The sequence below is a fragment of the Phyllobates terribilis genome, unplaced genomic scaffold (assembly GCF_046119375.1).
Source record: "Phyllobates terribilis strain yellow unplaced genomic scaffold, ASM4611937v1 Scaffold_10__3_contigs__length_209671492, whole genome shotgun sequence".
Classification (NCBI taxonomy): Eukaryota; Metazoa; Chordata; class Amphibia; order Anura; family Dendrobatidae; genus Phyllobates; species Phyllobates terribilis.
The window spans coordinates 130,834,936-130,861,693 of NW_027362770.1; the positions used below are offsets into that span (position 1 = coordinate 130,834,936).

The 26,758-nt window shown below is 44.5% G+C and overlaps 1 protein-coding gene across 3 annotated transcripts in view; it reads right to left on the reverse strand.

Moving 5' to 3' along the window:
* Window positions 1–3,885: 3,885 nt before the first annotated feature.
* Window positions 3,886–26,758, reverse strand: part of CAMK2A (calcium/calmodulin dependent protein kinase II alpha) — a 319,535-nt gene continuing 296,662 nt past the window's right edge. For 2 of the 3 annotated variants that reach the window (XM_073649789.1, XM_073649790.1), the window contains 3 exons: window positions 24,485–24,579; window positions 14,709–14,937; window positions 3,886–11,152 (listed from right to left, as the gene is read on the reverse strand). In XM_073649789.1, coding sequence (XP_073505890.1) covers window positions 11,149–11,152; window positions 14,709–14,937; window positions 24,485–24,579 — 328 coding nt within the window. In that variant the 3' untranslated portion in view covers window positions 3,886–11,148. Of the gene's footprint in view, window positions 11,153–14,704; window positions 14,938–24,484; window positions 24,580–26,758 lie in introns of those variants that run through there. The other variant, XM_073649791.1, reaches the window with a different exon arrangement.

Sequence of the window (26,758 nt, forward strand, 5' to 3'; positions counted from 1 at the left end):
TATAATGCCCCATGCAGGCTGGGCCCCATATAATGCCCCATGCAGACTGAGCTCCATATAATGCCTCATGCAGGCTGGGCTCCATATAATGCCTCATGCAGGCTAAGCGCCATATAATGCCTCATGCAGGCTAAGCGCCATATAATGGCCCATGCAGGCTGGACTCCATATACTGCCCCACGCCTCCATATATAAAAAAATAAAATACTCACATCACCTCTCCTCTCCTGCTGCCGCTGCTCCGGACTCCTCAGCGTCGCCGTCTTCCCGCTCTCTACGCTGTGACTGCTCAGCAGAGGGTGCGCTGGAAAGATGTCATCGCGCCCTCTAACCTGGGACGTCACAGTCAGGAGCCACAGAAGATATAGGATCTGTGGAGGAACGGGCCGGGGAGAGGTAGGTATTGTGCCAGGGCCCTGAGCAAGCGGGGGGGGTGCCCATTCACAGGCCCCATAGCATGCCGGGGTGCTGATGCCGGGCCTGCATAGATGCATATTAGTTTAAGACTTAAAGAGGTATTCCCATCTTCAAGATCCTATGCCAATATGTAGTAGATCTAATAATAATAATATTAGCAAATACCTCCAATTAGAATGTAGTATAGTTCTTCTGATTCACTATGTCTCTTAACCCATGTGCAGGGCATTGCAGTAGCAGAGGTATCCATAGTTACGACTACTAATATCTCTTACTCTACAAGTGGTCGTAACCATGGATACCTAAGTTACTGCAATGCCCTGCACATGGGGTAAGAGACATAGCTTATCAGTAGAACTATACTACATTTCTAATTGGAGGTACTTGCTAATATTATTATTATTAATACACCTACTACATATTGGGATAGGATCTTGGAGATGGGAATAGCCATTTAAAGGGAACCTGTTACAATATAAACAAAAGCCACCACCTTTAACTACTCTTAGACTGCAGTCCATTAACCGGTATATAAGCCACTGCATATCCCCAAAAATACCAACTGTAAGACTCCCACGTCGTATGCTAATCGGTTGGCTCCGATGGGCGACTCTGGTCTGTGGTGTGCGCCTCCTCCCTTGACAGTATCATCATCCTCCTGCCTTGATCAATGTGGATGACATGTCCTACATCATCCATGGATCTTTTGGGCCTGCTGCTCCCCTGAGGTTTCAGTCTATCTGTTTATAATAAATCTGTCATATGGTTCGCGAGATAATGGGCCTTTTTATTTAGTGCTACTTTTTATGCTCTTCATAAGGAGGCGTGGCTCACAGCTAATATTACAGAGCAGCCTAAACACACGCCCACCACAGAACCCTCTAAGCCACACCCCCTAGCACTTAATAAGAAAGCCCATATCAGTGGAACCCCATGGCGGTTCTATAAAAACAAAAAAAATAACTACTCAGGGGAACAGTGGAAATAAAAAAGGAGCAAAAACTGGCCCTGTAAAATTTGGTGTCAGATCCCCTTTAAGGGTCATTATGAAACCATTTTTTATAGCAACACCTAATGGGTCCCTCTGCAGCTGTACATGGGCCAACTATCTGTGAATTCTTGGACAGTCAGTAAAAGTAGGTGGCATTTTTTCCAGTGTCTGTGACTCATCCTTGATTTTCTTTGAAGCCGTAGACACTTGTATAGATTATTGAGATTCTAACTATCATCAGTTTACGGTTCGCTGTAATTGCCACTAATGTTTAATGTGGGCTGTAAAAATCTATCGCCTGTAATCTTTATGATTTATTATGGTTTTTACTATTTTATTGTCTGGAACAAATATTAGCTGTCAGTGATAAATTGTCCACCCAAAAAAAAAAAAAAAAGAAAGAATCAGATTGACAGCAGTGATGGTTTGTCGACCCTGAAATAAATTAATAAAAACAGGTACTAAGAAAAAAATGTCAAAATTTTTGTGAATCACATGTTATGACTGCTTGTTTTATTGTGTAAACTGTAGAGGCTGTAGTGAAGGAAGGTCACCCCAGGCTCCGCACTCAAAGGGGCTCACCCAATTTTTAACTGTATTGGAGTATACAGTATGCCAATATAGTTAAAGGGGTTGTCCAGAACTTTTTTTTTTTTACTATGGGCCTAAAAGTTTACAGGCAAGTAGTTGCTAACAGAGGCAACTACCTACCTGTTCTGTCTGGCACCAGCCACTTCTGCCACCGATTTAGCTGCTCCATGTCAACAGAGCAGCTCTTCTTCTTCCGGGCTGCTCTGTCTATGGGGCGTGACTGGCGATGTCATGTTAGGCAGGGGGGAACCAGCTGTTAATTGGCTTGGCATCAGCAGTCACACCCAGTGAACTGAGCAGAGTGGAAGAGAAGCCGCTGCTCTGTCAAAGTGATGTCAGCAGAAGCCGCTGAATTGCCGGCAAGATTGGTTTGTGACCGCTCTGTGCCTGCAGAGATTGGCGCTGGGCCCGTAGTAAAAAAATTAAATAGTTCTGGATAGCTCTTTTAAACTCTACAGATAGAGCTGCACCTTACTCTATTCACTACGTATTTTATCTGTGACCTTCATAAATATATGAATTTTTTTCTTCTATTTTAGCACTTGAGCACTTTAATATCAAGATGTACTTATTATGGCATATACTTATCATACTCACGTATTGTGTTTTGGCTCTGCAATCTTTTGCAATCTGTTATCAATTTCTTATAATTGTTTTACTTTTTTAGTTCTGGAATATGCGGTCTGAAATGCAGGGGCGTAACAATCGCAGTCACAAAGGGTGTGAGCTTGGCCGTGCTGTAGGGGTGGCCCGCCGATGGCAATTTCACCTGGATGTGCATTCTCAGTCGAGAAATTAGGTGAAATGTATAGCAGCACAGAGAAACGCTGGCTCCCTGCGCAGCAATACACGCTGCTGACCAATCAGGGGGTCGGTAGCTGACGTTGTTTTATACCATGAGGGGGATATTATAGCTGAATGGGGACAATATACCAAGGTGGGGACATTATATCATAATGGGGACATTATACCAGGATGGGGGACATTATACAAGAATGGGGACATTTTTCAGCATTATCCTAGAATGAGGGATATTATAACAGAATGGGGGACATTATACCAGATGGGGGACATTTTACCAGAACGGGGACATTATACGAGGATGGGGGACATTATACCAGAATGGGGATATTATACCAGGAATGGAACATTATACCAGGATGGATGACATTATAACTAGTGTTGAGCGAATTTGTTCAGCATTTCAAATTCGGGTTCGGGGCTCCAGCTTGTTCACGCCAAAAAATCGGCTCCGCCCATGAACATCCCTGATTTGCCACACTGTCATGCAGATGTTATCTGCAGATCTAAATTTTGTTCCGGGGCCCTTTGTACCCAAGTTATGCCACTGCTGAAACATATAGATAGATTACACTCAAGATGGCACAGTTCGTAGGACTTCTCAAACATGACTGACATATGTGCTTGCGCTCTGTGACCCAGGCGCTAGGTTGCTTCTACTGGGATGTCCACATGTCTGTGAAGTCACAGAGAAATTTCTCTTGGACCTGCATGCTCCATGTTGAATGCCGGATATGAATCGACTACAGCCGGCACGGGTCACACATCAGTGGCTATGGGGGCATTATACTGTGGGGACTAGTGTGGGTAGCTATCATACAGTGTGGGGGCATTATGCCAGTGTATAGGAAGCAGTGGGGACGTCATACAGTGTGGGGCATTATTCTGTGTATAAGGTGTCTTGGGGGACATTATACCATATGAAGTATGTGTCCCTATTACTGGACCTGCTATGCAGCCAATCAACAGCTGCACGTTAGCTATTTCATCAGAGTGGACGTTCACTTTACCGAAACTCTTGAAGATCTTCATGAGATTATAAGCTTAGTAAATATCATACAACCAAAAAGAGTACAAGAGAGCCGTTGCATATTTCAGATTGTGCCATTTATTGAAATTAGACATCAAGATTAAAATATACAGCCAGCAAAAACTGTGCCAGTTTATTCACCACCACCTTATTAGTGTAACAGCGGCAGGCTAAAAAAATAAAATAAAAAATAAAAATTGCCAACCTGAACAAACACCTCTGCAACACGTTACACCGGTGCACGGTTTCAATACTTAGAAAATAAATAAATATAGATTTTAGGGCTTTTTTTTTTACCGTCTCTTTTGTGCCTAGAGGAAAATGACTTGTGCTTTGACCTCTCACCTGTTACAGGGTCAGTGTCTTTAGAAGGATCTATCATCAGACACAGGGGTCCTCAGTCAGGTCATAACAATGGGACCAGTCAGAATAATCTGTAAAGGTGCAGTTACACGTACGGCTGAGCACATGCGCGCTTAAGCGTTGCGCGCTTTTCCTGCAGCACTGCCGCAAAAGTGTCATAACACCCTGACACTGTCTGACCTATCAAAAAGTACTATTAGCTGTAGGGAATGGATAACCACAAGAACATTTCTATAAAAAACTGCACAACAGTTACTGTAAGCCATAGAAAACAGTCAGATACTTTCAAGGTTTTTTTCAAACTTTTTTTGAAATACTCCATTAGAGAATTTTGACTTAGATTGGGGTCCGTCATTCAGGACTTCACTGTATTAGCCAGAGTGGCTATGAAGAGTATATTTAGTCCTGAAAGTAAGTAAGTATTTTCCTGTTATGTTGGCAGCATACTGATTTCAAAAATAGCTGTGTAATGCTTTATTTCCCCTATGGGCGCACTGTAGGGAAATTGGACAGAGCCCATCGGAGATTTCAGCTGTTTTCTGGGTGTCATTACAGCAAAACACCATGTAATCGACTTGTCATCCGTGAACCTGGAACAATATATGGCTCCAGTTGGATAAATTAAGTATCTATATTGTCTATAAAGCCTATAAAGAATCATCTATGAAATGAGTGGTGTGTAGAAAATTAACTTTTTCTTATTGCATACTGATACCATTTATTTTATTCTGCCTTATATCATGCCTGGGCACATGAAAAAAACATTCATTTTCACATTGTTGCTAATACTGCTTGAAATGTTTAAGTCTTACCCCAACCTAGCCTCCCCCGGGGACATCCCACCACTGCTAGAAATGGCCTTAGCCAACAACAATAGTCCCACTTTTGGGCAGTGATTACATAAACCAGCCCCTTTTGGTCTAAGGGTCCCATGAAATTCAAACTAGTTGGCAACCATGTATTTTACAATACAAAAGTAGTGTACACCTGCCAATAGGATTGGCCAATGCCAATGTTGTAAGACTTCTAAATTATTGCGGTCGGAGCCAAAGTGTGCCTGAAAGGAAATCTATCCCATAGCTAAACTCATCTCAAGCAGTTTATAAGGTCTTGTTGGTCTCTGAAAAGGTAAAGTCATCCACACCTTTACTGATGCAATCTGTTGTTCTCTCACTGAAAAATCACTGCTTTAATACGTATGCAAATGAGGCTTAAGTGCTCTGTGCATCATCAGAGCACTTCTCAAGCCTTTCTATCCTAGGCTCCATCTCCCGCTCAGCCCCACCTTAGACAGTTTACTGACTACACAGTTATTGAGTTGTCAGTCAAGCAGTCACTTTAGTCGTGATGGTTCATGTTACTCAAATTAGTATTTGGGAGGCAGATGCTCAAAGCTCTAGGACCCCAGTGCAGAATCTGTGATGGACCCAAGACATTGACACTTCAATGAATGTTCCGATATTCTCTTATAGACCGATGGTGCAATTTGGACACTAAAGGCACCAAGGCCCAAGCATGTCTTAACTTCACTTTCCCACCCTATCATTATGCCCCTATGGTGAGGGGCTTTTCAGTTCTACATAGCTATTTATCTTCCTCTAAAGATATTACTTAACTCCCGCAGACCTGCTGATTGACTGACTTGCTTGATGGCTTGCTTGACTTGCTTGATGGCCAGTAGATAACTTGCATTATTCAGAATGATTAGTGTTCATTCGAACAGTCAATCAAGTTCTCATACCACCAGAGTGGCCCATTTATCACATTAACTTAATCCTTTCTAATCGGTTACAGTTTATGTCTAGAATTCTGCTGTTTATTTATGTCTACTGTTGCTATGAAAATATGATTGTCTCCATGGTAACAGACTACAAACTCCCTCAGTGTAGTCGGATACTGCAGATATATTGCCATCCATTTTTCCTCTACTTCTTACTACATCAACCAAGTAAATGTATATTACTCAGAAGTAGAGGACAGATTTAAAAGGATTGTCCCGGACTTTAACTTTAGGGATAGGCCATTTATGTTTAAGGGATTGTGATGCAGAATACTTTTACTGATGTGTATCTTACCGCTTAATTGGAAAGTGCTGAGGAATATGTTGGCACTATATAAATAAAAAATATTCTTATTATATATTATCTTATGCTCTTATTATAGCAAATTCCTTTTACTTTATAAGTTGATGACAACATGTGATTGTTTGCTATGTAGTACAGTTCTTTTGTGCAATTACTTCTATGCTGTCTTCCATAAGTTAATATTGCTTCATTAACCTTTGTAAATCCCATATCTGAAAAAAATGAAATCAGGACTGCTTCTGAGGCACACATGCAAAAATATTCATATTTTTTAAAAATACACATACACTCATCATGGGGACCATGCATATCAATATTCAGGAATAATTAGGTGCCATTCTACATATTAAGAATAACCAAAATGATGAGAAACTGAAATTCTAAATATTATTTCTGTTCAATATTTAATCAGACGCTCAAAGTACAAGAGACCCCATTTCTTTAGAAAAGCTGCCTTCATCTCAGGAAATAAAATAACTTCAAGCATTATATCTACAAAAACCTAAAGGCTGTGTAGAAACACAGGACTTACCTAGCACCCACCCAGCCTTCTTCATTAAAAGGGATCCTCAAATGCCGAGTGAAGCATGGCAAAAGTGGATCATTCTTTTAGTAAATGGTCGGGGACAAGAAATTGCATGGGAGGTCATTAACAATGGTTTCATCAAACAAAATAATATTATTGCAGATTTTTTTTCAAAATTATCAAATATTACAACCATAATAGCAATATACAGAAAAGTAATCTGCATGCGTACAGTAGATTTTTTGAGAGCCGAGCTAACATCTAAAGATCTAAAAAAAATCAATAACTCATAACATTATTGAGATATGGCCAATCAATTGTGGCATTGGGCACAACAAGGAATCTGTCAGCAGGTTTTATGATATTTAACTTCACAGCACTATGACGTAGGGGCTGAGATCCTGATTCCATGGATGTGTTACTTATTGGACTGTATTATCTGCCAGAGATTATCACTACAGGACTAGCTGTCTTGTGCCTCCTGGTCCAACCACACCCCCAGCACTGATTAGCAGCTTTCTGTCAATATACAGTGTACACAGAAAGCTGCCACTCAGTGCTGTGGGCGGGGTTATACAGGGCTCAGCATTCAGAGCTCTGCTAGATCTTCTGCATATAAAACTGTGATTCTATCACAATCGCTGGACCCAGTAAACTAAGTGATACATTGCTGGAATCAAGGCCTGTCAGATTACAAAGCAAAATCCTGCTGACATATTCCCTATAATTTGTACAAAATCCCTAATTAAAGTCCAATATTCCTCACATAGTTTTATTTTCCCCCAAAAGAATCAAGAAATTAACTGTTTATATCTGAATTTAAAACAATTCAATTTGAAGGTGCAGATAAGGCAACAATTTTTTGGTCACTCGAGAGAATACATTCATAAAGTTGAGTAATAGTAAAATGACAAAGCACCTTAAAAGTCAAAAAATACAAGGTCATTTTTTGAGCTTATTTCTATTAAATAAATGATTTAAACCAATTATTGAATGCAATGTTGCTGGTGTTTCTTGTGTATGAAAGTTTTTAGTTTTAGTGTCTAGCTTTACAAGCCCTTATGTATGTGGTTGGAGTGATCGGTGTTGGCTTAGGGTTCGTCGGTCCAACTTTCAACCCCAATCTCTCTTGTTATCATTGTATACACAGGACAGATCATTAGTAAGATCTAATTAGTTATTTGTGAACCAATAAATAAAAAATAGACCCTAGTGGCTAGTGACTGGCTCCAAATTATTCTACTAGAACTTTGAGGTCCATTATTGTGTCAAGGCCTAAGCTCATCAGAGCATCCTCCGGTAATCTGGTGGTTAAGTCAAATACTAGTAGTGTTCGAATCAGCGTTGGACTAGCTCTAGAATGAACCAGAGGATGAGGCTGGTGACCCAGAAATGCACCTCAAATGTTGAGTATGTGACATCACTGACAATGTGCCATTCTTTGTAGAAGATGACCTCTACAAGATTTAAAAATGAACAGCCCATCAATGACACCAATAGGGTCATGTAACTGCTTGTGAAAAATCCAAATCTGTGAATACAACGTTGAAGAATACTACTATCTCAACTCACAAAGGAAACGATAATCTCGGAACACTCCTTTAAAGTTTTCCAATAGTTATAAAGGTTACCTTAATTTTTGAACTAAACTATGTACAGCATGCCATTGACAAATTAGATTTTATTCCATTTACAAAAATAAATGCAGTAGAAAGAAAGGTTAGCCTTCACGTTCTAAAGTATACAAAAAAAGCTGCACTTACAACCCACAGACATGAATTTTGTTCTCATGCATCATTCCTCCTAGGTCTAAGATCCAACCAAAAGACATTTTTAAATTTGACCCATAAATACGGTAAAAAAAAAGAAAACAACCCTGTTGCAGGTGAGAGGGTAGGTGCTGAAGGAGAGGTATAACATAAAAAAATATACAATATTCGGAAGACTATAGACAAGACATTCAGGCGAACAACCCTGCTCCCATAATTTTACCTCTAGAAGTGAATGCAAAAAGAATCTCCTCTAGGGAGACATTTGGCACGGCCCACTTTTGGGCAACATTTATACCATGCAACAATTTGAGCCTAGTTAACATAGAAAAGCCTCATCAATAAACTTGTTCAACTGTTAGGTCACATATTGTTTAAAAGGCCAAATAATAAAACCATAATGGGTTTGAAATTGACCAATATTCACAATTATCTATTCTGAATATGACATTGTCTCCGTTGATTGAGAAGAAAGTAGATGTTTGCAGGTATGCTCCTAAGCCATCATTTATAGTCCTCTGAATTGTTTAGTATTTACAGCAATAAAAACAAATCTATTCAGCAATGAAGCATGATGGTCAATCAAGAAAAAGTCATGGATGATCATCTCCAAGACAAGTAAACTCCACCATGGGCCACCACTGATCACACAAAGATGACAAGAGCAAGTGGTAACTAGGTATCCTAGTCATTGTACTGAAAGTCTTAATGTCTTTTCCATTCTGGTTGTGTGAACATAACACCATTGTTTAAGATCTTAAATAGTTCTTGAGTATCCTTTGTATATGTCAAGACCCAGGATAGTTCTGTTTAGGCAAAGCTTTGTGCCATCGACAAGATTTGAAGACATTTTCATCCAGGTCTTCTTCTGGTCTTCAACTTGTTAGGTGCAAAAACAAGCAACCCCTGAAATTTTTAGAGGATATCTACAGACGGGACATTTTAAAACTCCACATCTTCACTAGAAAAAGTAACAAACACCACGTTCTGAGATGATCAGTCATTCTCTGGTGTTTTTTTTTTTTTTTAATCTTTTTTATATTTTTTTGGACATTTTTACACATTTATCATCTAGCTATTTGATAAGCAGCCTAACAGGACAGATCACTATTGTATCTAAAATGTAAACATGCCTTCACCATCTCATCTGTAGACTTTGTCAATTTTAGAAGCCACCATGCAGAGGACAGTAAACGTGAATGCCCCGTACTCTAGGAAGCATCTTTTACTAAGAGCTTTCCTACGAAAAGATAATAAAGCAGTCACTGAGTTAAAATCAGAACCTGCACTACACTAGAAATAAAACTACGCTCTAAACCTATGAAGATGCAAAGAAAACAAAAAAATTTTTTCTCCCGAACAATTGTCGAATAGTGTACAAGCATTAAAACGAAAGTTTCAAAAATGTAAGCAGTACGCTGCTTTTAAGTTGCTTTCGACAATTAAAAAAAAAAAATCTTCGGTGATAACATATTGCAAATAGGTTATTACAAGAAAGTGTTACTTCTATAAAAAGCATGCATATAATAGATCTCAAATAGAAATACAGATTTTCCTTCACACACTGATGTATTCCCACAAAATATATATATGTAAGAATATTTCTATATATTCATTATTACTATAGCTTGCATTATCGGTCGGCGCTGAACTTTATTTTTTTATTGTTTATCCGTTCCGCACAACATTGCTTTATGTTGCTTTGCAGCTTAGATACGATCGACCCTTTAGCTCTTAAATGCATTCTCGGAAATGATGCCGCAGCTGGGGGCACCACACAGCAAGGTATAGGCCGGACACATATCTGTTATTTTATTGTAGTTTTTATTACTTTTTTTTTATTTTGTTCCCTGGACTGCTATATAAATTTTATGTTGATAGGATGCTCTAATATATAAGGCAACCAAAGCTTTCGAAATTTCAAAAATATCAAGTCCTAGTAAAATGGAAAAGTGACCGATGATTAATGATATTATAGAAGGTCTTTAGAAGGTCTAAAAAATAAAAGTTGCCTCCATTAAAAAAGTTATAATAACTTGTGCTTTTGGTTTTTATTTGGAGTATGAGGATATATTTAATGTGATAGGATTACAGGTTACAAAAACTTACACACAAGGCCAATATTTAAAGGGCTTGGTCCGTCTTGAAGGGTGTTACCAATGTATAAAATGGTGTCCAATGTATAAAAAGGTGTCCCAAATTTTCCAATGAAATATCCCAAAAAAAAAATCCAAATTATGACGGTTGGTTTTTATAGCTGCTGAGATCACTGGACCAGACTGCAATAACATAATTTCCGGAGAATCATACACCCCCTCTCTCTCTAACTTAGTGGGTGACCAGGAATGTGTACAGGACACAGGCTCACACTCACATACGTACATTCACACACTGTTCAATGCCTCCTGTCACCTGGTGTATCATTTAAAGAAAGAAAGGTATGGATTGACTGACGGATAAGAGAGGTGCACGGAGAGATAGCAAGAGAGAGAGAGAGGGAATGGGACAGAGGAACAGAAGACTGGTGGGACTTCTTCTGGTGTTCATAATTATTGTCCTTGACCAAAGCTGGAAATTCAGCTGAAAAATAGAACAAGATCATATTAACAAAAATACAACTACAAAAATAAGCTGTATACTTTATGTTGAAATGGAAATGATCAAGCCAAGATAATAATATATTAATAGACCCTAAAGGTAGCTACCGAAAAGGCTCTAGACTGGAGAAACTATTATTCAGGTTGACCTTATCCCACTTGATAAAATATCATATAAACTTTCCTAAGGAAGAGGGTTGACACCTTTTTCATAAAAAAAATACCAGCCATGTTAATATAACCACAAAACAGTATGATTTGGGGATATGACTTAGATTAGTGACTATACTTTAGTACTTTACAGCAGCTACATTACGGAGATACAGAATTGACCCCATTTACATAAACTATGCCCCCAAACACCGCAAACCTTATGTGTTTACAAGCAGTGCATATAATACGTGCTTCAGCATGATCACAGACACCTTGAAAGCTTGTGAACTTGCTATATTTCTGCATAAACTTGACCTAAAACTACATCAGATTTTTACACAAGTCTGAAAAGTACTTAAAGAGAAACCAAATAAAACAAATGAGTCAAAAATATTAGATTTTGCTTTTTTTTTTAATGAAAATGTTCTCAAATTACATGTCTGTCAGTGGCAAACATATTTGATCCTTTTGAATTAACAGATAATCTGAAGGTGAAAGTAGAGTCTGGTGTTTTCAATAAATGGGATGACAATCAGGTGTGAGCGGGGTATCTGTTTTAGCTAAAGAACAGGGAGCTATCAAAGCCTGATCTTCGCAATCCATGTTTGCTGACGTGTGTCAAGGCAAAAACAAAGGAGATTGAGGCTGTGTGCCCACGATACGTTTTTTAAGGGTTTTCTGCAGCGGCAATTCCGCTGCAGAAACGCTTAAAAAACGCATGGTAGAAGGCCTGCCATGTTCCCCAATGATAATCCGCATGTTCTGTGCACATCCTGCGGAAATTTCCGCTGCTGATTATCATTGCGGAAAAAAACGCAGCACTACCAATTATTTTGCGGAAGCGCTGCGTTTTCGCCACCATTGACTTGCATTGGAACGCATGTAATCCGCATCACTGGATCTGTACATGCGGATTATATGCGTTTCAATGTGCGGATGGTACCCGGGTCTGGAGGAGAGGAGACTCTCCTCCGGACCCGGGTACCATAGAACCTGTAAAAAAAAGAATAAAATAAAAAATAAATATTATACTTACCTTCTGATGGCCCCCGGTGTGCTCGTCTTTGCTTGCCGGCAGCTCGCGGTAGACTAAAAGGACCTGCGGTGACGTCATTTAGTCATGTGACGGCAGGTCCTTCAGTGTACCGCGAGCTGCCGGTAAGCCTGGACGGATCGAATAAAGACTCCGGGGGCCATCAGAAGGTAAGTATATATTTATTTTTTTATTTTTTACCATTCTTTACGGTCACACTATATAAATCCATGCCGTTTGCATGGATTTATATAGTGTGACCAAGTTGTCAAGCACTTTCCAAGTGATGCTAAAATCGATTGGAAAGCGCTTGTCAACCCGCACGCGGAAACGCATGTGAAGAACGCTTCACATCCGCATGTCCCTGGCAGGAAAAACGCATGTACAATCCGCATGCGTTTTTTCTGCCAGGGAGATGCAGAAACACTCAGGAAAAAATCCGGAGCATTTCTGCATCGTAGGCACATAGCCTTATAAGGACCTCAGAAAAAGATGTTGGTACTCATCAGGCTAGAAAAGATTACAAGACAATCTCTAAAGAGTTTGGATTCCACAAATCCATAGCAAGACAGATTGTGTACAAATGAAGGAAATTTAAGACCATTACCTTCCCAAGGGGTGGTCAACCAACAAAGACTACTACAAGAGCAAGATGTATAAAAGTCTGCAAAGTCACAAAGGAACATAACACCTAAACAACTGAAGGCCTCTCTCAGGAGTCCACCATCAGGAAAACATTATACAACAATTTGTGCAGGGTAGGATTGCAAAGAGAAAGCCACTGCTCTCAAAAAAGAACATTGTTGCTCATCTGCCCTTTTGCTAAAGATCACCAGGACAAGCCAAAAGGCAATTGGAACAGTGTATTGGATGGATGAGATCAAAATAGAGCTTTTTAATTTAATTGAGAAGTAATATGTTTGCAGAATAAAAACCCTGCATTACAGCAGAAAAACCTCATACCACATGTGAAACATGGTGGTGGTAGTATCATAGTTTTGCCCTTTTATGCTGCATCTGGGCCAGGATGGCTTCCATCCTGGATTGAACAATGAATTAAGAATTATGCCAGTAAAAGAAACTGTCAGGACTTGTGTCCGTGAGCTGAATCTCAAGAGGACGTGGGCCTTGCAGCAAGACAACAACCCAAAGCACACAAGTCGTTCTACAAAAGAATGGACAAAAGAACAAAATTAAAGTTTTGGGATGGCAAAGTCAGTCCTCAACCTTAATCCTTAATCCACCTTAATTAATAGAATCCAGCTTAATTAATAGAAATGTTGTGGAAGGACCTGAAGTGATCATTTCATGGGAGAAAACCCACAAACAAAACTGAAGTGAAGCTGTTTTGTAAGGAGGAATAGGCTAAAATTCCTCCATGCCGATATGAAGGAGTGATCAACAATTACTGGGAAGTTTTGATGCAGGTTTTGCTACACAAGGGGTTAACGGTAGATACTGAACGCAAACGTTCACACTCACATGTAATACTGGATCATTTTCCTCATTTAAAAAATGACAAAAATTTATATTTTTGACCAATTTGTTTGATTTGGTTTTCTTTGTTTACTTTTAATACTTATGTTAAAATTTGCTGGCGTTTTATGTCAAATTTATGCAGAAGCATGGCAAATACTGAATATTTCACAATCTTTTAATGCTGCAATGTAACTCAGACTCCAAAGTATGTTAAGACTAAAATTCCAGAGTTTGGACTCCAAAATGTATACATACCCCAAAGCTCAAAATAGTTAAAGTCACCAAAATAAATTCTGTTCCTAAAGCCCAAAATAAATATAAACCCATGACCCAAAATAAGTAGTTCCCAAAATTAATACAGACCCTAGATTGGACACACACCCTAGAATAAGTACAAGCCCCTAAAATTACACAGATTCCTGAACCTAAAATGAACAGACCCCTAAATAAATAAGACTCCACATCAGAATTCAAAGTAAATATAGAACCTAGATCAGGGCTTAAAATACAGACCCCAGATTCTGAAATAAATGCAGACTTCAGACTAGACACTAGAATAAATACAGACTCAAGACCAGACACCAGAATAAAAACAGACCTATGACCAGCCCCTAAAGTAAATAAAGACCCCAGAATACTGCAGAGTGCAGACCTAAGACCAGAACCTTCAACACTTGCGTACAGCTGTATCTAGTGACCTTTGCAATGGTGGTCTAGAGGTTGAGTCGCAACCCTATCTGAAACCAATCAAACGAAAACTGACCTCCGCACTTCTGTTCTACAGGGAATAGTGAAGAGGGTAAACCAGAAAAAAGTTTTCCTATCTAAAAATACTTAATTCTTGAAAAAGAACTAAAGAAATGCAGGTTCTTACTGTGGGAGAACAGAAGGGGCTCCCGATCGGTGGAAATGAACGTTTTGCCATTTGCCATCACGGCGGTGCCAAATACATGTCTCCTCTGACTGGGCAGTGCGGGGGACCCCACTGGTATCCAGATACTGAGTTATACGGATGTAGGCAATGCAGGCGGACTCGTCTCCCATCAAGTGTATATGGGGGTTGAGGATGGTTGTATGAAGGGGTTTATTGCTTCGAGACCACACTAAGAAAAAGACAAAAAATATTATATTGTTACCTTTTTTTATTTAAATTTTTATCTATTTCAAGTACAGCTTGAAAATATGTATCCTACTTCTTAACCTTTAGGTCGGTGTAGATGTATGCCACTTATAGTCAAAGGGCTATGTTAAAGAGATTGTTTTTAGTATTAAAAACTAGATCTAGATCTGGATTAACCCCTTGAGGACCTCTCTAGTTTGGCCTTGGACTGCCTGTTTCCATTAATTTTATCTGACCTCCCGGCTTCTAACCCCAATGTCCTTGTCGGAGTCTTTGAATACATGTGTCCTTGGAAATGATTATCTAGTTAAGAACTGGCTTAAAGTACGATGACCACCGGATAGTTATCAGTAATGTGTGTGTAACATCCCTGGCAGCGTGCTGGCATGGCTTACCACCTCCCACCATGCAAGACCGCCATCTTACCTATCAGTCCACACTTTGCTCCAGTACCTGCTGTGTGCATTTCTCTTGTCTGATTGCTTAGGGCGGCGGCGCGGTTACTGCCTGTTTCTTATAGTTACTGTGTGCACAGTCCTAATGCGTACCCAGCCTATTGTTGTGAGTCCCAGGATATTTAAACCCCCTCCACCCAGTAGGAGGTGCCTGAGCAAGACTTTCTTTCAGTGTGTTCTGTGCAACTGAGTTGCCAGGTCCTGTCCTGTATCTTGTCAGTTTCCGCCACCCTGGGGGCTGTATACCCAGGCCTGATACCTGTATCTGTGACTTCTAGTCTGTTCGCCATCCTGGGGGCTGTATACCCAGGCCCGTTACCTGTATCTGTGACTTCTAGTATGTTTCCGCCACACTGGGGGCTGTATACCCAGGCCCGTTACCTGTATCTGTGACTTCTAGTATGTGTCCGCCACCCTGGGGGCTGAGTTCCCGGGCTCGTTCCTGTATCTTGTTCCTGGTTCAGTTCCTGTCTGAACAGTGTCCTAGCCCATTACTTGTTTGTCTCTATGTCCGTATCTTCCCTTTTCCTGCAGTGTCTGAACCTGCACATAACTCCAACTCATTGTCTCTGTACTTCTGTTTGTGAGTTTAGTGTCCACTTGCTACTTCATTGTAAGTACCTTGTGTGTATTTGCTCTGCTCTGCTTGTTTACCGCATCTGCGGGTTTTGCTCTGCTCTGCTTGTCTACCGCACCTGCGGGTTTTGCTCTGCTCTGCTTGTCTACCGCACCTGCGGGTTTTGCTCAGCTCTGCTTGTCTACCGCACCTGCGGGTTTTGCTCTGCTCTGCTTGTCTACCGCTCCTGCGGGTTTTGCTCTGCTCTGCTTGTCTACCGCACCTGCATGTTTTGCTCTGCTCTGCTGGTCTACCGCACCTGCGGGTTTTGCTCTGCTCTGCTTGTCTACCGCACCTGCAGGTTTTGCTCTGCTCTGCTTGTCTACCGCACCTGCGGGTTTAGCTCTGCTCTGCTTGTCTACCGCACCTGCGGGTTTTGCTCCGCTCTGCTTGTCTACCACACCTGCGGGTCTGTTCTTGTATCCCAGTCTGTACTGGTCCCTATCCTGCCTGCGTTCCTACCTGCCAGTACCCACCTGTCTGCATACCAGCCGTGCCTGCCAGTACCCACCTGTCAGTATGCCAGCCTAACCTGCCTGTTCCTGCATTCCCCGGTGTGGGTCAACAGCTGTGACCGGGGTCTGACCTGGACTAGCACCTGGTCCCTCTGCTCGGTTCCTCCCTGGTTCACAGAGTCGACTGAGCCGCCGTGTGACCTTGGTCGGACCAAGTTGATACTTAGTCACGCCCCTCCAGGCACTCCTCGGTTCATGGTCCAGTGGGATCACTAACCACGCTCACGCCTGTCAGTCTGGGTGTGTGTGTAACAGTTTGCTCAGGCCATGGTCCCCGTTGAGCCCCACGGCCCTTCGCTCTCGGAGACATTTGAATTCTTGTCTGGCGAATACGTGCACCAAGGAAAAAAAATTTATCAAGCTGAGGTCCAGGCGATTTACGCACCAGCCCCAAATGGAGCTATCAGCACTCGTTCCTGCGGATCCACCACGGTACTATGGGGATCCAAAACAAAGCCGTGCGTTTGTGGAGCAATGTATGCTGCATTTCAAATTCTATGCTCACTATTTTCCCACTGATCGGGTTAAAGTAGCATTCATGATGTCCTACTTAGTGGGTGATGCCTTGAATTGGATCACCCACCTATGGGAAGCATGGGATCCTATCGTCTCTGACCTGCAGGCCTTCCTGGTGGCCTTTCTAATGGTCTTCAATGACCCTAACCCTGAGGCTTCTGCTAAAGCTTCCCTTCCCAATATCCTGGAGCAGTCCCGATGGGTGATGCGTTTAGGTTGCCCACCAGCTCTCCAGCCTGAAGAGACTGCTGCCCACACAGAATTCACAAAGGATGACAATGTCACACAGAATACTTCTCTACCCAACCTCAAGAGGCAGTCCAGACGTGCAAGGCGTAGAGGTAAACCGTCACGCCAGGTTCTGTCCTCCCAAATACCTCCTGTTCCCCAGCCTGTAGAGGCAGCTACCCGCACAGAATCCATGAAGGATGACCATGTTCGTCAGGCAAAGCAGAGGCCGAAACTCAGTCACAAAATCGGACTGCGGTCCCGCTGCGGTTGTTTGGGACACCCTGACGGTCTCTGTCCAGCGAAGGTTGGAGAATCCTAAGACATTAGGCCTGTAGGAGAGGCTGCCCTTGGCGTTAGTGTTTCCTCTCCACAGATGACCATGACTGTCTCCGTGGCAGTGAAGGCCTCGGATTAACCTTAAGTTTCGGGCGTAAAGCCTTGAAGAGTCAGTGTCTGATTCCCGTCCGACAACTCCAGAATCCAGTTTGGGCATTGTCAGCGGAAGGACGAGTCCTACTTAGAAACAGTCAAAATATGTCTGTACAAATTAAGCTCCAGATTGGAGCATTACACATGAAGAAGTTCACATTCCAAGTGCTGTCTGGTTTACCCACAGGTCGTCCAGAGCCGAGAGATCTAGTGCCCGCTCAGGTCTGGAGATCCGGCATGGTGTTCCCTGGGGGACTGCTGAGGTATAAGGGGTGTCCAGTCCCCATATTTTCAGGACAGTCAGCAGTGTCTTCTTCTTCTTCTTCACCAGATCTGCTTGTCACTGACTCGCTGTGCGCTGAAGTCTCTGAAGGAAGGGAAGCGGAGGCATTGTCCCCACACAGTCTCGATGATTGTACCAATGATCTGGCTTTAGGCACCGCCCAGCCTCGCAGACGTGTCATCTCAGAAACCAGACTGAAGTTGGTCCCTAAGCAAGGATCCTCCATCTTTAACAAATCTGGCAATAAGTCCATCAAGGCGGTGGCTACCTCCAAGTCTCTGCACCCCTCCAACTAGGCGGAGGACCTCCAGTTGCCTCCTGAATCCTCCAGGGTGCTACCTGATCACAAATGGAGAGAGACTTTTCTACATCCTGTACCTGGTACTTCGCCCACTTCATCCAGTAAGCTTGGCAAAGTGTACGTCAAGGCGGTGGTTACCCCCGAGTCTCTGCACCCCTTCAACCCAGTGGAGGATCTCCAGTTGTCCCGTGAATCCTTTGGGGTGCTACCCGATATTAACAAATGGAGAGAGACTTTCCTGTGTCTTGTTCCTGGTACTTCACTCACTTCATCTGTTGCTGAGGATGGCTCGATGGGAGGAAGCATCCTAGTCACCAAGATGGTGAGACCAGTTTCATTCCCTCTAGTGGACAGAAGAGGTAATCTTCTTGAAGAGAAGGATCAGCCTCCAAATTCTCTGCAGAAAATCCTTGCAGGTTTGAAGAAGAGGGGGCGTAAAGGGGGGGGGGGTACTGTAACATCCCTGGCGGCATGCTGGCATGGCTTACCACCTCCCACCATTCAAGACCGCCATCTTACCTATCAGTCCATGCTGCACACTTTGCTCCAGTACCTGCTGTGTGCATGTCTCTTGTCTGATTGCTTAGGGTGGCGGCGCGGTTACTGCCTGTTTCTTATAGTTACTGTGTGCACAGTCCTAATGCATCCCCAGCCTATTGTTGTGAGTCACTGGATACTTAAACCCCCTGAACCCAGTAGGAGGTGCCTGAGCAATACTTTATTTCAATGTGTTCTGTGCAAATGAGTTGCCAGGTCCTGTCCTGTATCTTGTCAGTTTCCACCACCCTGGGGGCTGTATACCCAGGCCTGTTACCTGTGTCTGTGACTTCTAGTCTGTTTCCGCCACCCTGGGTGCTGAGTTCCCAGGCTCGTTCCTGTATCTTGTTCCTGGTTCAGTTCCTGTCTGAATAGTGTCCTAGCCCGTTACTTGTTTGTCTCTATGTCCGTATCTTCCCTTTTCCTGCAGTGTCTGAACCTGCACCTAACTCCAACTCGTTGTCTCTGTACTTCTGTTTGTGAGTTTAGTGTCCACTCGCTACTTCATTGTAAGTACCTTGTGTGTATTTGCTCTGCTCTGCTTGTCTACCACACCTGCGGGTTTTGCTTTGCTCTGCTTGTCTACCGCACCTGCGGGTTTTGCTCTGCTCTGCTTGTCTACCGCACCAGCGGGTTTTGCTCTGCTCTGCTTGTCTACCGCACCTGCGGGTTTTGCTCTGCTCTGCTTTTCTACCGCACCAGCGGGTTTCGCTCTGCTCTGCTTGTCTACCGCACCTGTGGGTCTGTTCTTGTACCCCAGTCTGTACTGGTCCCTATCCTGCCGGCGTTCCTACCTGCCAGTACCCACCTGTCGGCATACCAGCCGTGTCTGCCAGTACCCACCTGTCTGCATACCAGCCATGCCTGCCAGTACCCACCTGTAGTATGCCAGCCTAACCTGCCTGTTCCTGCATTCCCCGGTGTGGGTCAACAGCTGTGACCGGGGTCTGACCTGGAGTAGCACCTGGTCCCTCTGCTCGGTTCCTCCCTGGTTCACGGAGTCGACTGAGCCGCCTTGCGACCTTGGTCGGACCGAGTTGATACTTAGTCACGCCCCTCCAAGCACTCCTCTGTTCATGGTCCAGTGGGATCACTAACCACGCTCACGCCAGTCTGTCCGGGCGTGAGCGTAACAGTATGTATAGTAAAATACTTACTGATTGAAGTCTTCAGCTGTTCCCTCTGCTGCTCCAGCCCTCTTCTAAACAACGTGACCGAAGTTGTACCTAGCCGGTTCACTACAGTGTTTGATGAGCAGACGGAAGTCACTTCTTAATGCAAGTCTATGAGACTTAGAACTAGGCTCTCATAGACTTACAGGAAGAGAGATAGTAACCATTAGTAGTGATTTCCAGCCAGTTGGAGATTTGGTCACAAGATGTCGAAGGGGGATCGGAGTGATGCCGAAAACAGTAGAAGATGGGTATCGGTAAGTATCCTGCTACGCACAGGTAGAATACATTACTGGCACCTATCCAGGTGCCAGTATGTTAATAGGTTTTTCCCTCACCTGGCTCCACTAGTCAGTGGCTAATGTGAAGACCAATCTAGGGGTCCTACAGTGAAGACTAGATCCCTTTATAGGGGTTAAAGGATGAAATCCTGAGAATCCTCTGCTAAAGAGAGGAGTTTGCAGAGTTTGCTTTCAGGTGACAGATTATGACAATCTCCTGAAGTACACCTCCAACCATTGCATCTACTTATGGGGAAAACCCCTTTAAATCATTTTTGCAATTGAGTTTTATTAAAAACTAGATGGTGGCCCGATTCTAATGCATCGGGTATTCTAGAATATGTATGCGGCAGACCGGGCGCAATCAGCAGAGCGGTGTTTAAATTTGGCGCCAAAATCGCTGTTTGGTCGCGGCCGGCAACCGCGACCAATCAGCAAAGAGGTGTTGAAATTTGGCAACTATATCGCTGATTGGTCACGGCCGGCGGTCGCGACTAATCAGCAGAGCGGGGTTTAAATTTTGCGGCAATAATGCTGATTGGTCGCGGCCAGCGAACGTGACCAATCAGCAGAGCGGGGTTTAAATTTTGCGCCAATAATGCTGATTGGTTGCGGCCGGCGATCGCGACCAATCAGCAAAGCGGTGTTTAAATTTGGCGCCAATAATGGTGATTGGTCACGGCCGCGACCATTCAGCACTGCAGTGTTTAAATGTGGCGCCAACAATGCTGATTAGTCGCGGCCGGCAACCGCGACCAATCAGCAGAGCGGGGTTTAAATTTGGCGCCAAAATCGCTGATTGGTGGCGGTCGGCGGTCGCGACCAATCAGCAGAGCGGGGTTTAAATTTGGCACCAATAATGCTGATTGGTCGCAATCACCGGCCGCGACCAATCAGCAGAGCGGTGTTTAAATTTGGTGCCAAAATCACTGATTGGTCGCGGCTGGCCACCGCGACCAATCAGCAGAGTGGTGTTTAAATTTGGCGCCAATACTGCTGATTGGTCGCGGTTGCCGGCCGTGACCAATCAGCAGTATTGGCGCCAAATTTAAACCCCGCTCTGCTGATTGGTCGCGGTTGCCGGCTGCGACCAATCAGCAGAGCGGGGTTTAAATTTGGCGCCAATACTGCTGATTGGTCACGGCCGGCAACCGCGACCAATCAGCAGAGCGGGGTTTAAATTTGGCGCCAATACTGCTGATTGGTCGCGGACGGCGACCCCGACTAACCAGCAGAGCGGTGTTTAAATTTGGCGCCAATACTGCTGATTGATCTTGGCCAGCGACCGCGATTAATCAGCAGTGCGGTGTTTATATTTGGCGCCAATAATGCTGATTATTCGCGGCCGGCGGCCTCGACCAATCAGCAGAGCGTTGTTTAAATTTGGCGCCAATCTCGCTGATTGGTCGTGGCTGGAGTCCGCGACCAATCAGCAGAGCGTTGTTTAAATTTGGCGCCAATCTCGCTGATTGGACGCGTCTGGCGTCCGCGACCAATCAGCAGAGCGTTGTTTAAATTTGGCGCCAAGCTCGCTGATTGGTCGCGTCTGGTGTCCGCGACCAATCAGCACAGTAGTGTTTAAATGTGGCTGCAAGATCGGTGATTGGTCGCGGCCGCTATTTAAATGTGGCGCCCAAATCGGTGATTGGTCACAGGCAGCGGCCGCGACCAATCAGCAGAGCGGTGTTTAACTTTAGCGCCAAGATCACTGATTGGTCGCGTGCGGAGAGCGCGACCAATCAGCGAATCGTATTGGTGAGGACCGGGGAGCGGAATCGTATTAGTGAGGACCGGGGAGCGCCGCTGCCTGTGCGGCTACTTCCGCTGCGAGAAGCCAGGAGATGAGCGACTGCAGAAGTATCCCGACCCGCAGCGCCGCTCCCCGGTCCTCCCTTGACACCCTACCCTAGCCGCTGATGTCCCCACAGTATCCGCATGGTGTTACAAAGGTCCGGACATTTGTGTTAAAAATCGCTGATTGGTCGCTGGCGCTGCCCGCGACCAATCACCGATTTGGGCGCCAAATTTAAATATCGGCCACGACCAATCACCGATCTTGGCTCCACATTTAAACACCGCTGTGCTGATTGGTCGCCGACGCTTGGCGCGACCAATCACCGATTTTGGCGCCACATTTAAATAGCGTCTGCGACCAATCAGTACAGCGGTGTTTAAATGTGGAGCCAAGATCGGTGATTGGTCGCGGCCGATATTTAAATTTGGCACCCAAATCGGTGATTGGTCGCGGGCAGCCTCCGCGACCAATCAGCACAGTACTGTTTAACTTTTGCGGCAAGATCAGTGATTGGTCGCGGGCCAAGACCGCGACCAATCACCGATTTGTGCAGCACATTTAAATAGCGGCCGCGACCAATTGGATGTCAGCGCCGCTCCCCGGTCCTCCCTTCACACCCTAGCCGCATGGATGTCAGCGGCGCTGCCTGTGCGGATACTTCCGCTGCGAGAACCCGGGACATGAGCGGGCGCTCGCAGCAGAAGTATCCCGACCCGTAGCGCCGCTCCCCGATCCTCCCTTCACACCCTAGCCGCATGGATGTCAGCGCCGCTCCCCGGTCCTCCCTTCACACCCTAGCCGCTGATGTCTCCACAGTATCCGCATGGTGTTACAAAGGTCCGGACATTTGTGTTAAAAATCGCTGATTGGTCGCCGACGCTGGGTGCGACCAATCACCGATTTTGGCGCCACATTTAAATAGCGTCGGCGACCAATCAGCGATTTTTAACACAAATGTCCAGACCTTTGTAACACCATGCGGATACTGTGGGGACATCAGCGGCTAGGGTGTCAAGGGAGGACCGGGGAGCAGCGCTGCGGGTCGGGATACTTCTGCTGCGAGCGCCTGCTCATGTCCCGGGTTCTCGCAGCGGAAGTATCCGCACAGGCAGCGCCGCTGACATCCATGCGGCTAGGGTGTGAAGGGAGGACCGGGGAGCGGCGCTGACATCCAATTGGTCGCGGCCGCTATTTAAATGTGCCGCACAAATCGGTGATTGGTCGCGGTCTTGGCCCGCGACCAATCACTGATCTTGCCGCAAAAGTTAAACACTACTGTGCTGATTGGTCACGGACGCTGCCCGCGACAAATCACCGATTTGGGCGCCAAATTTAAATATCGGCCGCGACCAATCACCGATCTTGGCTCCACATTTAAACACCGCTGTGCTGATTGGTCGCAGACGCTATTTAAATGTGGTGACAAAATCGGTGATTGGTCGCGCCCAGCGTCGGCGACCAATCAGCACAGCGGTGTTTAAATGTGGAGCCAAGATCGGTGATTGGTCGCGGCAGATATTTAAATTTGGCGCCCAAATCGGTGATTGGTCGCGGGCAGCGTCCGCGACCAATCAGCACAGTAGTGTTTAACTTTTGCGGTAAGATCAGTGATTGGTCGGGTCCGAAGACCGCGACCAATCAACAATTCATCTTGGTGAGGACCGGGGAGCGGCGCTGCCTGTGCGGGTACTTCTGCAGCGAGAACCCGGGACATGAGCGGCCGCTCGCAGCAGAAGTATACCGACCCGCAGCGCCGCTCCCCTGTCCTCCCTTCCGCATGGAGGTCAGTGACGCCGGCGGTCCTTCCGCTGCTACCGGCCAGGAGATGAGCGCCTCGCGCCGGTCATCTCCCGGCTTCATCTCCGTCCCGCAGATGGGTCCGGCGGTCGAGGTCCTTCTGCTGTTACCGGCCGGGAGATGAGCGCCTCGCGGCGCTCATCTCCCAGCTGCATCGCCGCTGAGCTCCGTCCCGCAGATGAACCGCTAACAGCCGCCATCTTTTTTCAGAAATCCCGCGGCGCTGATTGCCGGACCAATGAGCGACGCGGGATTTCCAGGACAGACAGACAGATAGACAGACAGACAGACAGATGGGATAAGACAATTATATAGTAGATGTTGCAGTTAAGTCATTCTGCAGCCAACAATGTGCAACAAACAAAAAGCCGGTAAGAGGCAAATGTTGCAAAATCTTAAGTGGAAGTCAATTGCAAACATTCTTTTTAGTCCTAAATACATGTATTTAAGTATTAAAAATTTTCCCCAAGGGTGTCAGTATCTTTTATTTTTTTTCTCTTGTCAAACAGCCCACTTACTATCTTACATTTCCATTTTGCATACATTTTGCATTTATTTAAAATTATTTGCTTTTCTATTACAGAAAGTTGACAATAACTCACAATTTTCGAAATAGAAGCGATGAAAGTCTAGACCCTCCACCAGGTTTCCCAATGCTTCAGGCTCAAATGCTGTCATTCCGGGGTCACACATTTTACTAGAAGAGACAGAAAAAACTAGAACTGAACCCCTAAATAATGTCATGATGTAACATATCATATGGAGAAGTGCTGCTAGTAAGGGAAGACCTGACTATCATGCCGAAAGTTTATGAGCTTGTTGGACATCATAATGTGCTACAATATAGAGTTAGGCCGAATTTTTATAAAGTTTGTCTGTGGGAATTTGTGTCATTCTACAAATAAGGAATTTGTGAGGTCAGGTCCTATCAGAAGAGCACCAAGAATAAGTAACCGCATCCCAATGCCAAAGACTTGGACTTGTTCTGTTTTTTGTCCATCTGTTTTTCGAGGATCATATTTTGATAGCATTAATGTGTCACCATGACTGCACATTTCTACATAGGCAGCTGTGGGTGGTTAGAAGGTTATTCTGTGAAGAAGAGCTTGACATAAAGTCTCAATCATAAATGAAGCAGGTTGTGGCAGGAGGTAGCATGCTTACTAAAATTTGTGTTGGGGGTGGGGGACTAGTAACAGTGCCAACCAGGAACACTCTTAACAACTGATCCTGGGGCAGGTTGTACATAAATCTTGCCCCCTTTCCGCTCAGGATGACCTGACTGTATCTGAAAATTCAAGATTGTTAAGACGTTTAGGATATAACCCCAGCGAACCACACAAAAGGTTTGGGCAAAAGCCTTCAGGCATCAAGCAAACAACTTGATCCTCTGAGTGATAGCTTTTGTCCTTCCTTCAGGCTTGGGTAAAAAAAACAATATACCTAAAATAAAAGTTGGTGCTCTGCAACTGTTTACCTGTCACAAGATGGTCTAGTGATAAAGACCGAGAGGGTCTGGTTCACATTCGCTGTTCCAAATTATACCAATGATTTTAAAGGAACTGAAATGCAGCCATGTACGCACACTCAAAGTCATCAAACAATGTCTTGATTGGCTGTGCATTGTACATGGGGTGCAATCATGATATGACAAATGATTTCAATATACATCAAGATCTCTGGAGATGGACTTGTAACCTTGAGATTGTTGATATTTTTCAACAATTTTGGATCTCAATTCCTCAGACAGTTCTCTTCTCCTCTTTCTGTTCTCCATGCTTAGTGTGGCATACACGGACACACAATGCAAAGATTGAATGAACTTCTCCCTTTTTTAACTGTTTTCAGGTGTGATTTTCATATTGCCCACATCTGTTACTCGCCAAAGGGGAGCTTGAACGAGCATCACATGCTTGAAACTGGCCAAAGTGAAGCTGGCCATACACATGAGAAAGCTGTTGGTAGAATGTTGCTTCAGAGGACAGCTGTTCCTCTCAACTTTCCTATACACATGATCACTCAGCAAGGCAGCGGATTATCTACCTTGAAAACAAAAGACTTGTGAGATGAGAATATATTCCGACTACACAATCCTTCTCTCCTCCAACATCATCTGATGGGGGAGAGTCAGGCGGCCTCATACACATCAGATGGTCCTGCCTAAATAGGTGGGTTCGGACAACCTTCATCTAATATGTATGGGAGCACTGAGTCTTCTGGAGGACACGTTGAGTGGGAAGTTTAACAGCTACGGACAGAGTATAGTAAAGCTGATGCTCTGCACTAGATATGGGTGATCCCGAACAGTAAAGTTCAATAGAGAGCACCAACTGTTCTGGCATGGACCCTGAACACGGACTTCACCAGGAAGTTCATGTTACTGTTCGGCAGCCCAAACAACAAATACCGGGTGTTTCTCGTGCTGTCATCTGCATGACAGCGTGAGAAACACCGGTGACTTTGATCGGCGGTAAGATCATTAGATCATTAGCACCGGTCAGAGAGCTGTGGTTCGCATGCTGTCAGATGACAGCGTGGGAGTGGGGGGCCCGAACATCGGGTGTTTGCCACGCTGTCATGTGCATGACAGCGCGTCAAACACTGCCTCTGATTGGCGCTGAGATTTATACCACCGGTCAGAGAGCTGCATTTCCCACGCTGCCAGATGCCAGCATGAACCCGCAGGCGTCGGCAGATGGGACTACTACACCCATCAACCTATGCGTGCTGTCACTGTTAACAGCGAGATAGGGTGCCGCTGATGGATGTATTCATCTGCCAGCACCTGTGCTATAAATAAATGAAAAAAAAAATTCTCTCGGTGCAGGGCTGAGCTCAGTGAGTTCATCAATGTTCATTGTGGTGAACTCACTGAG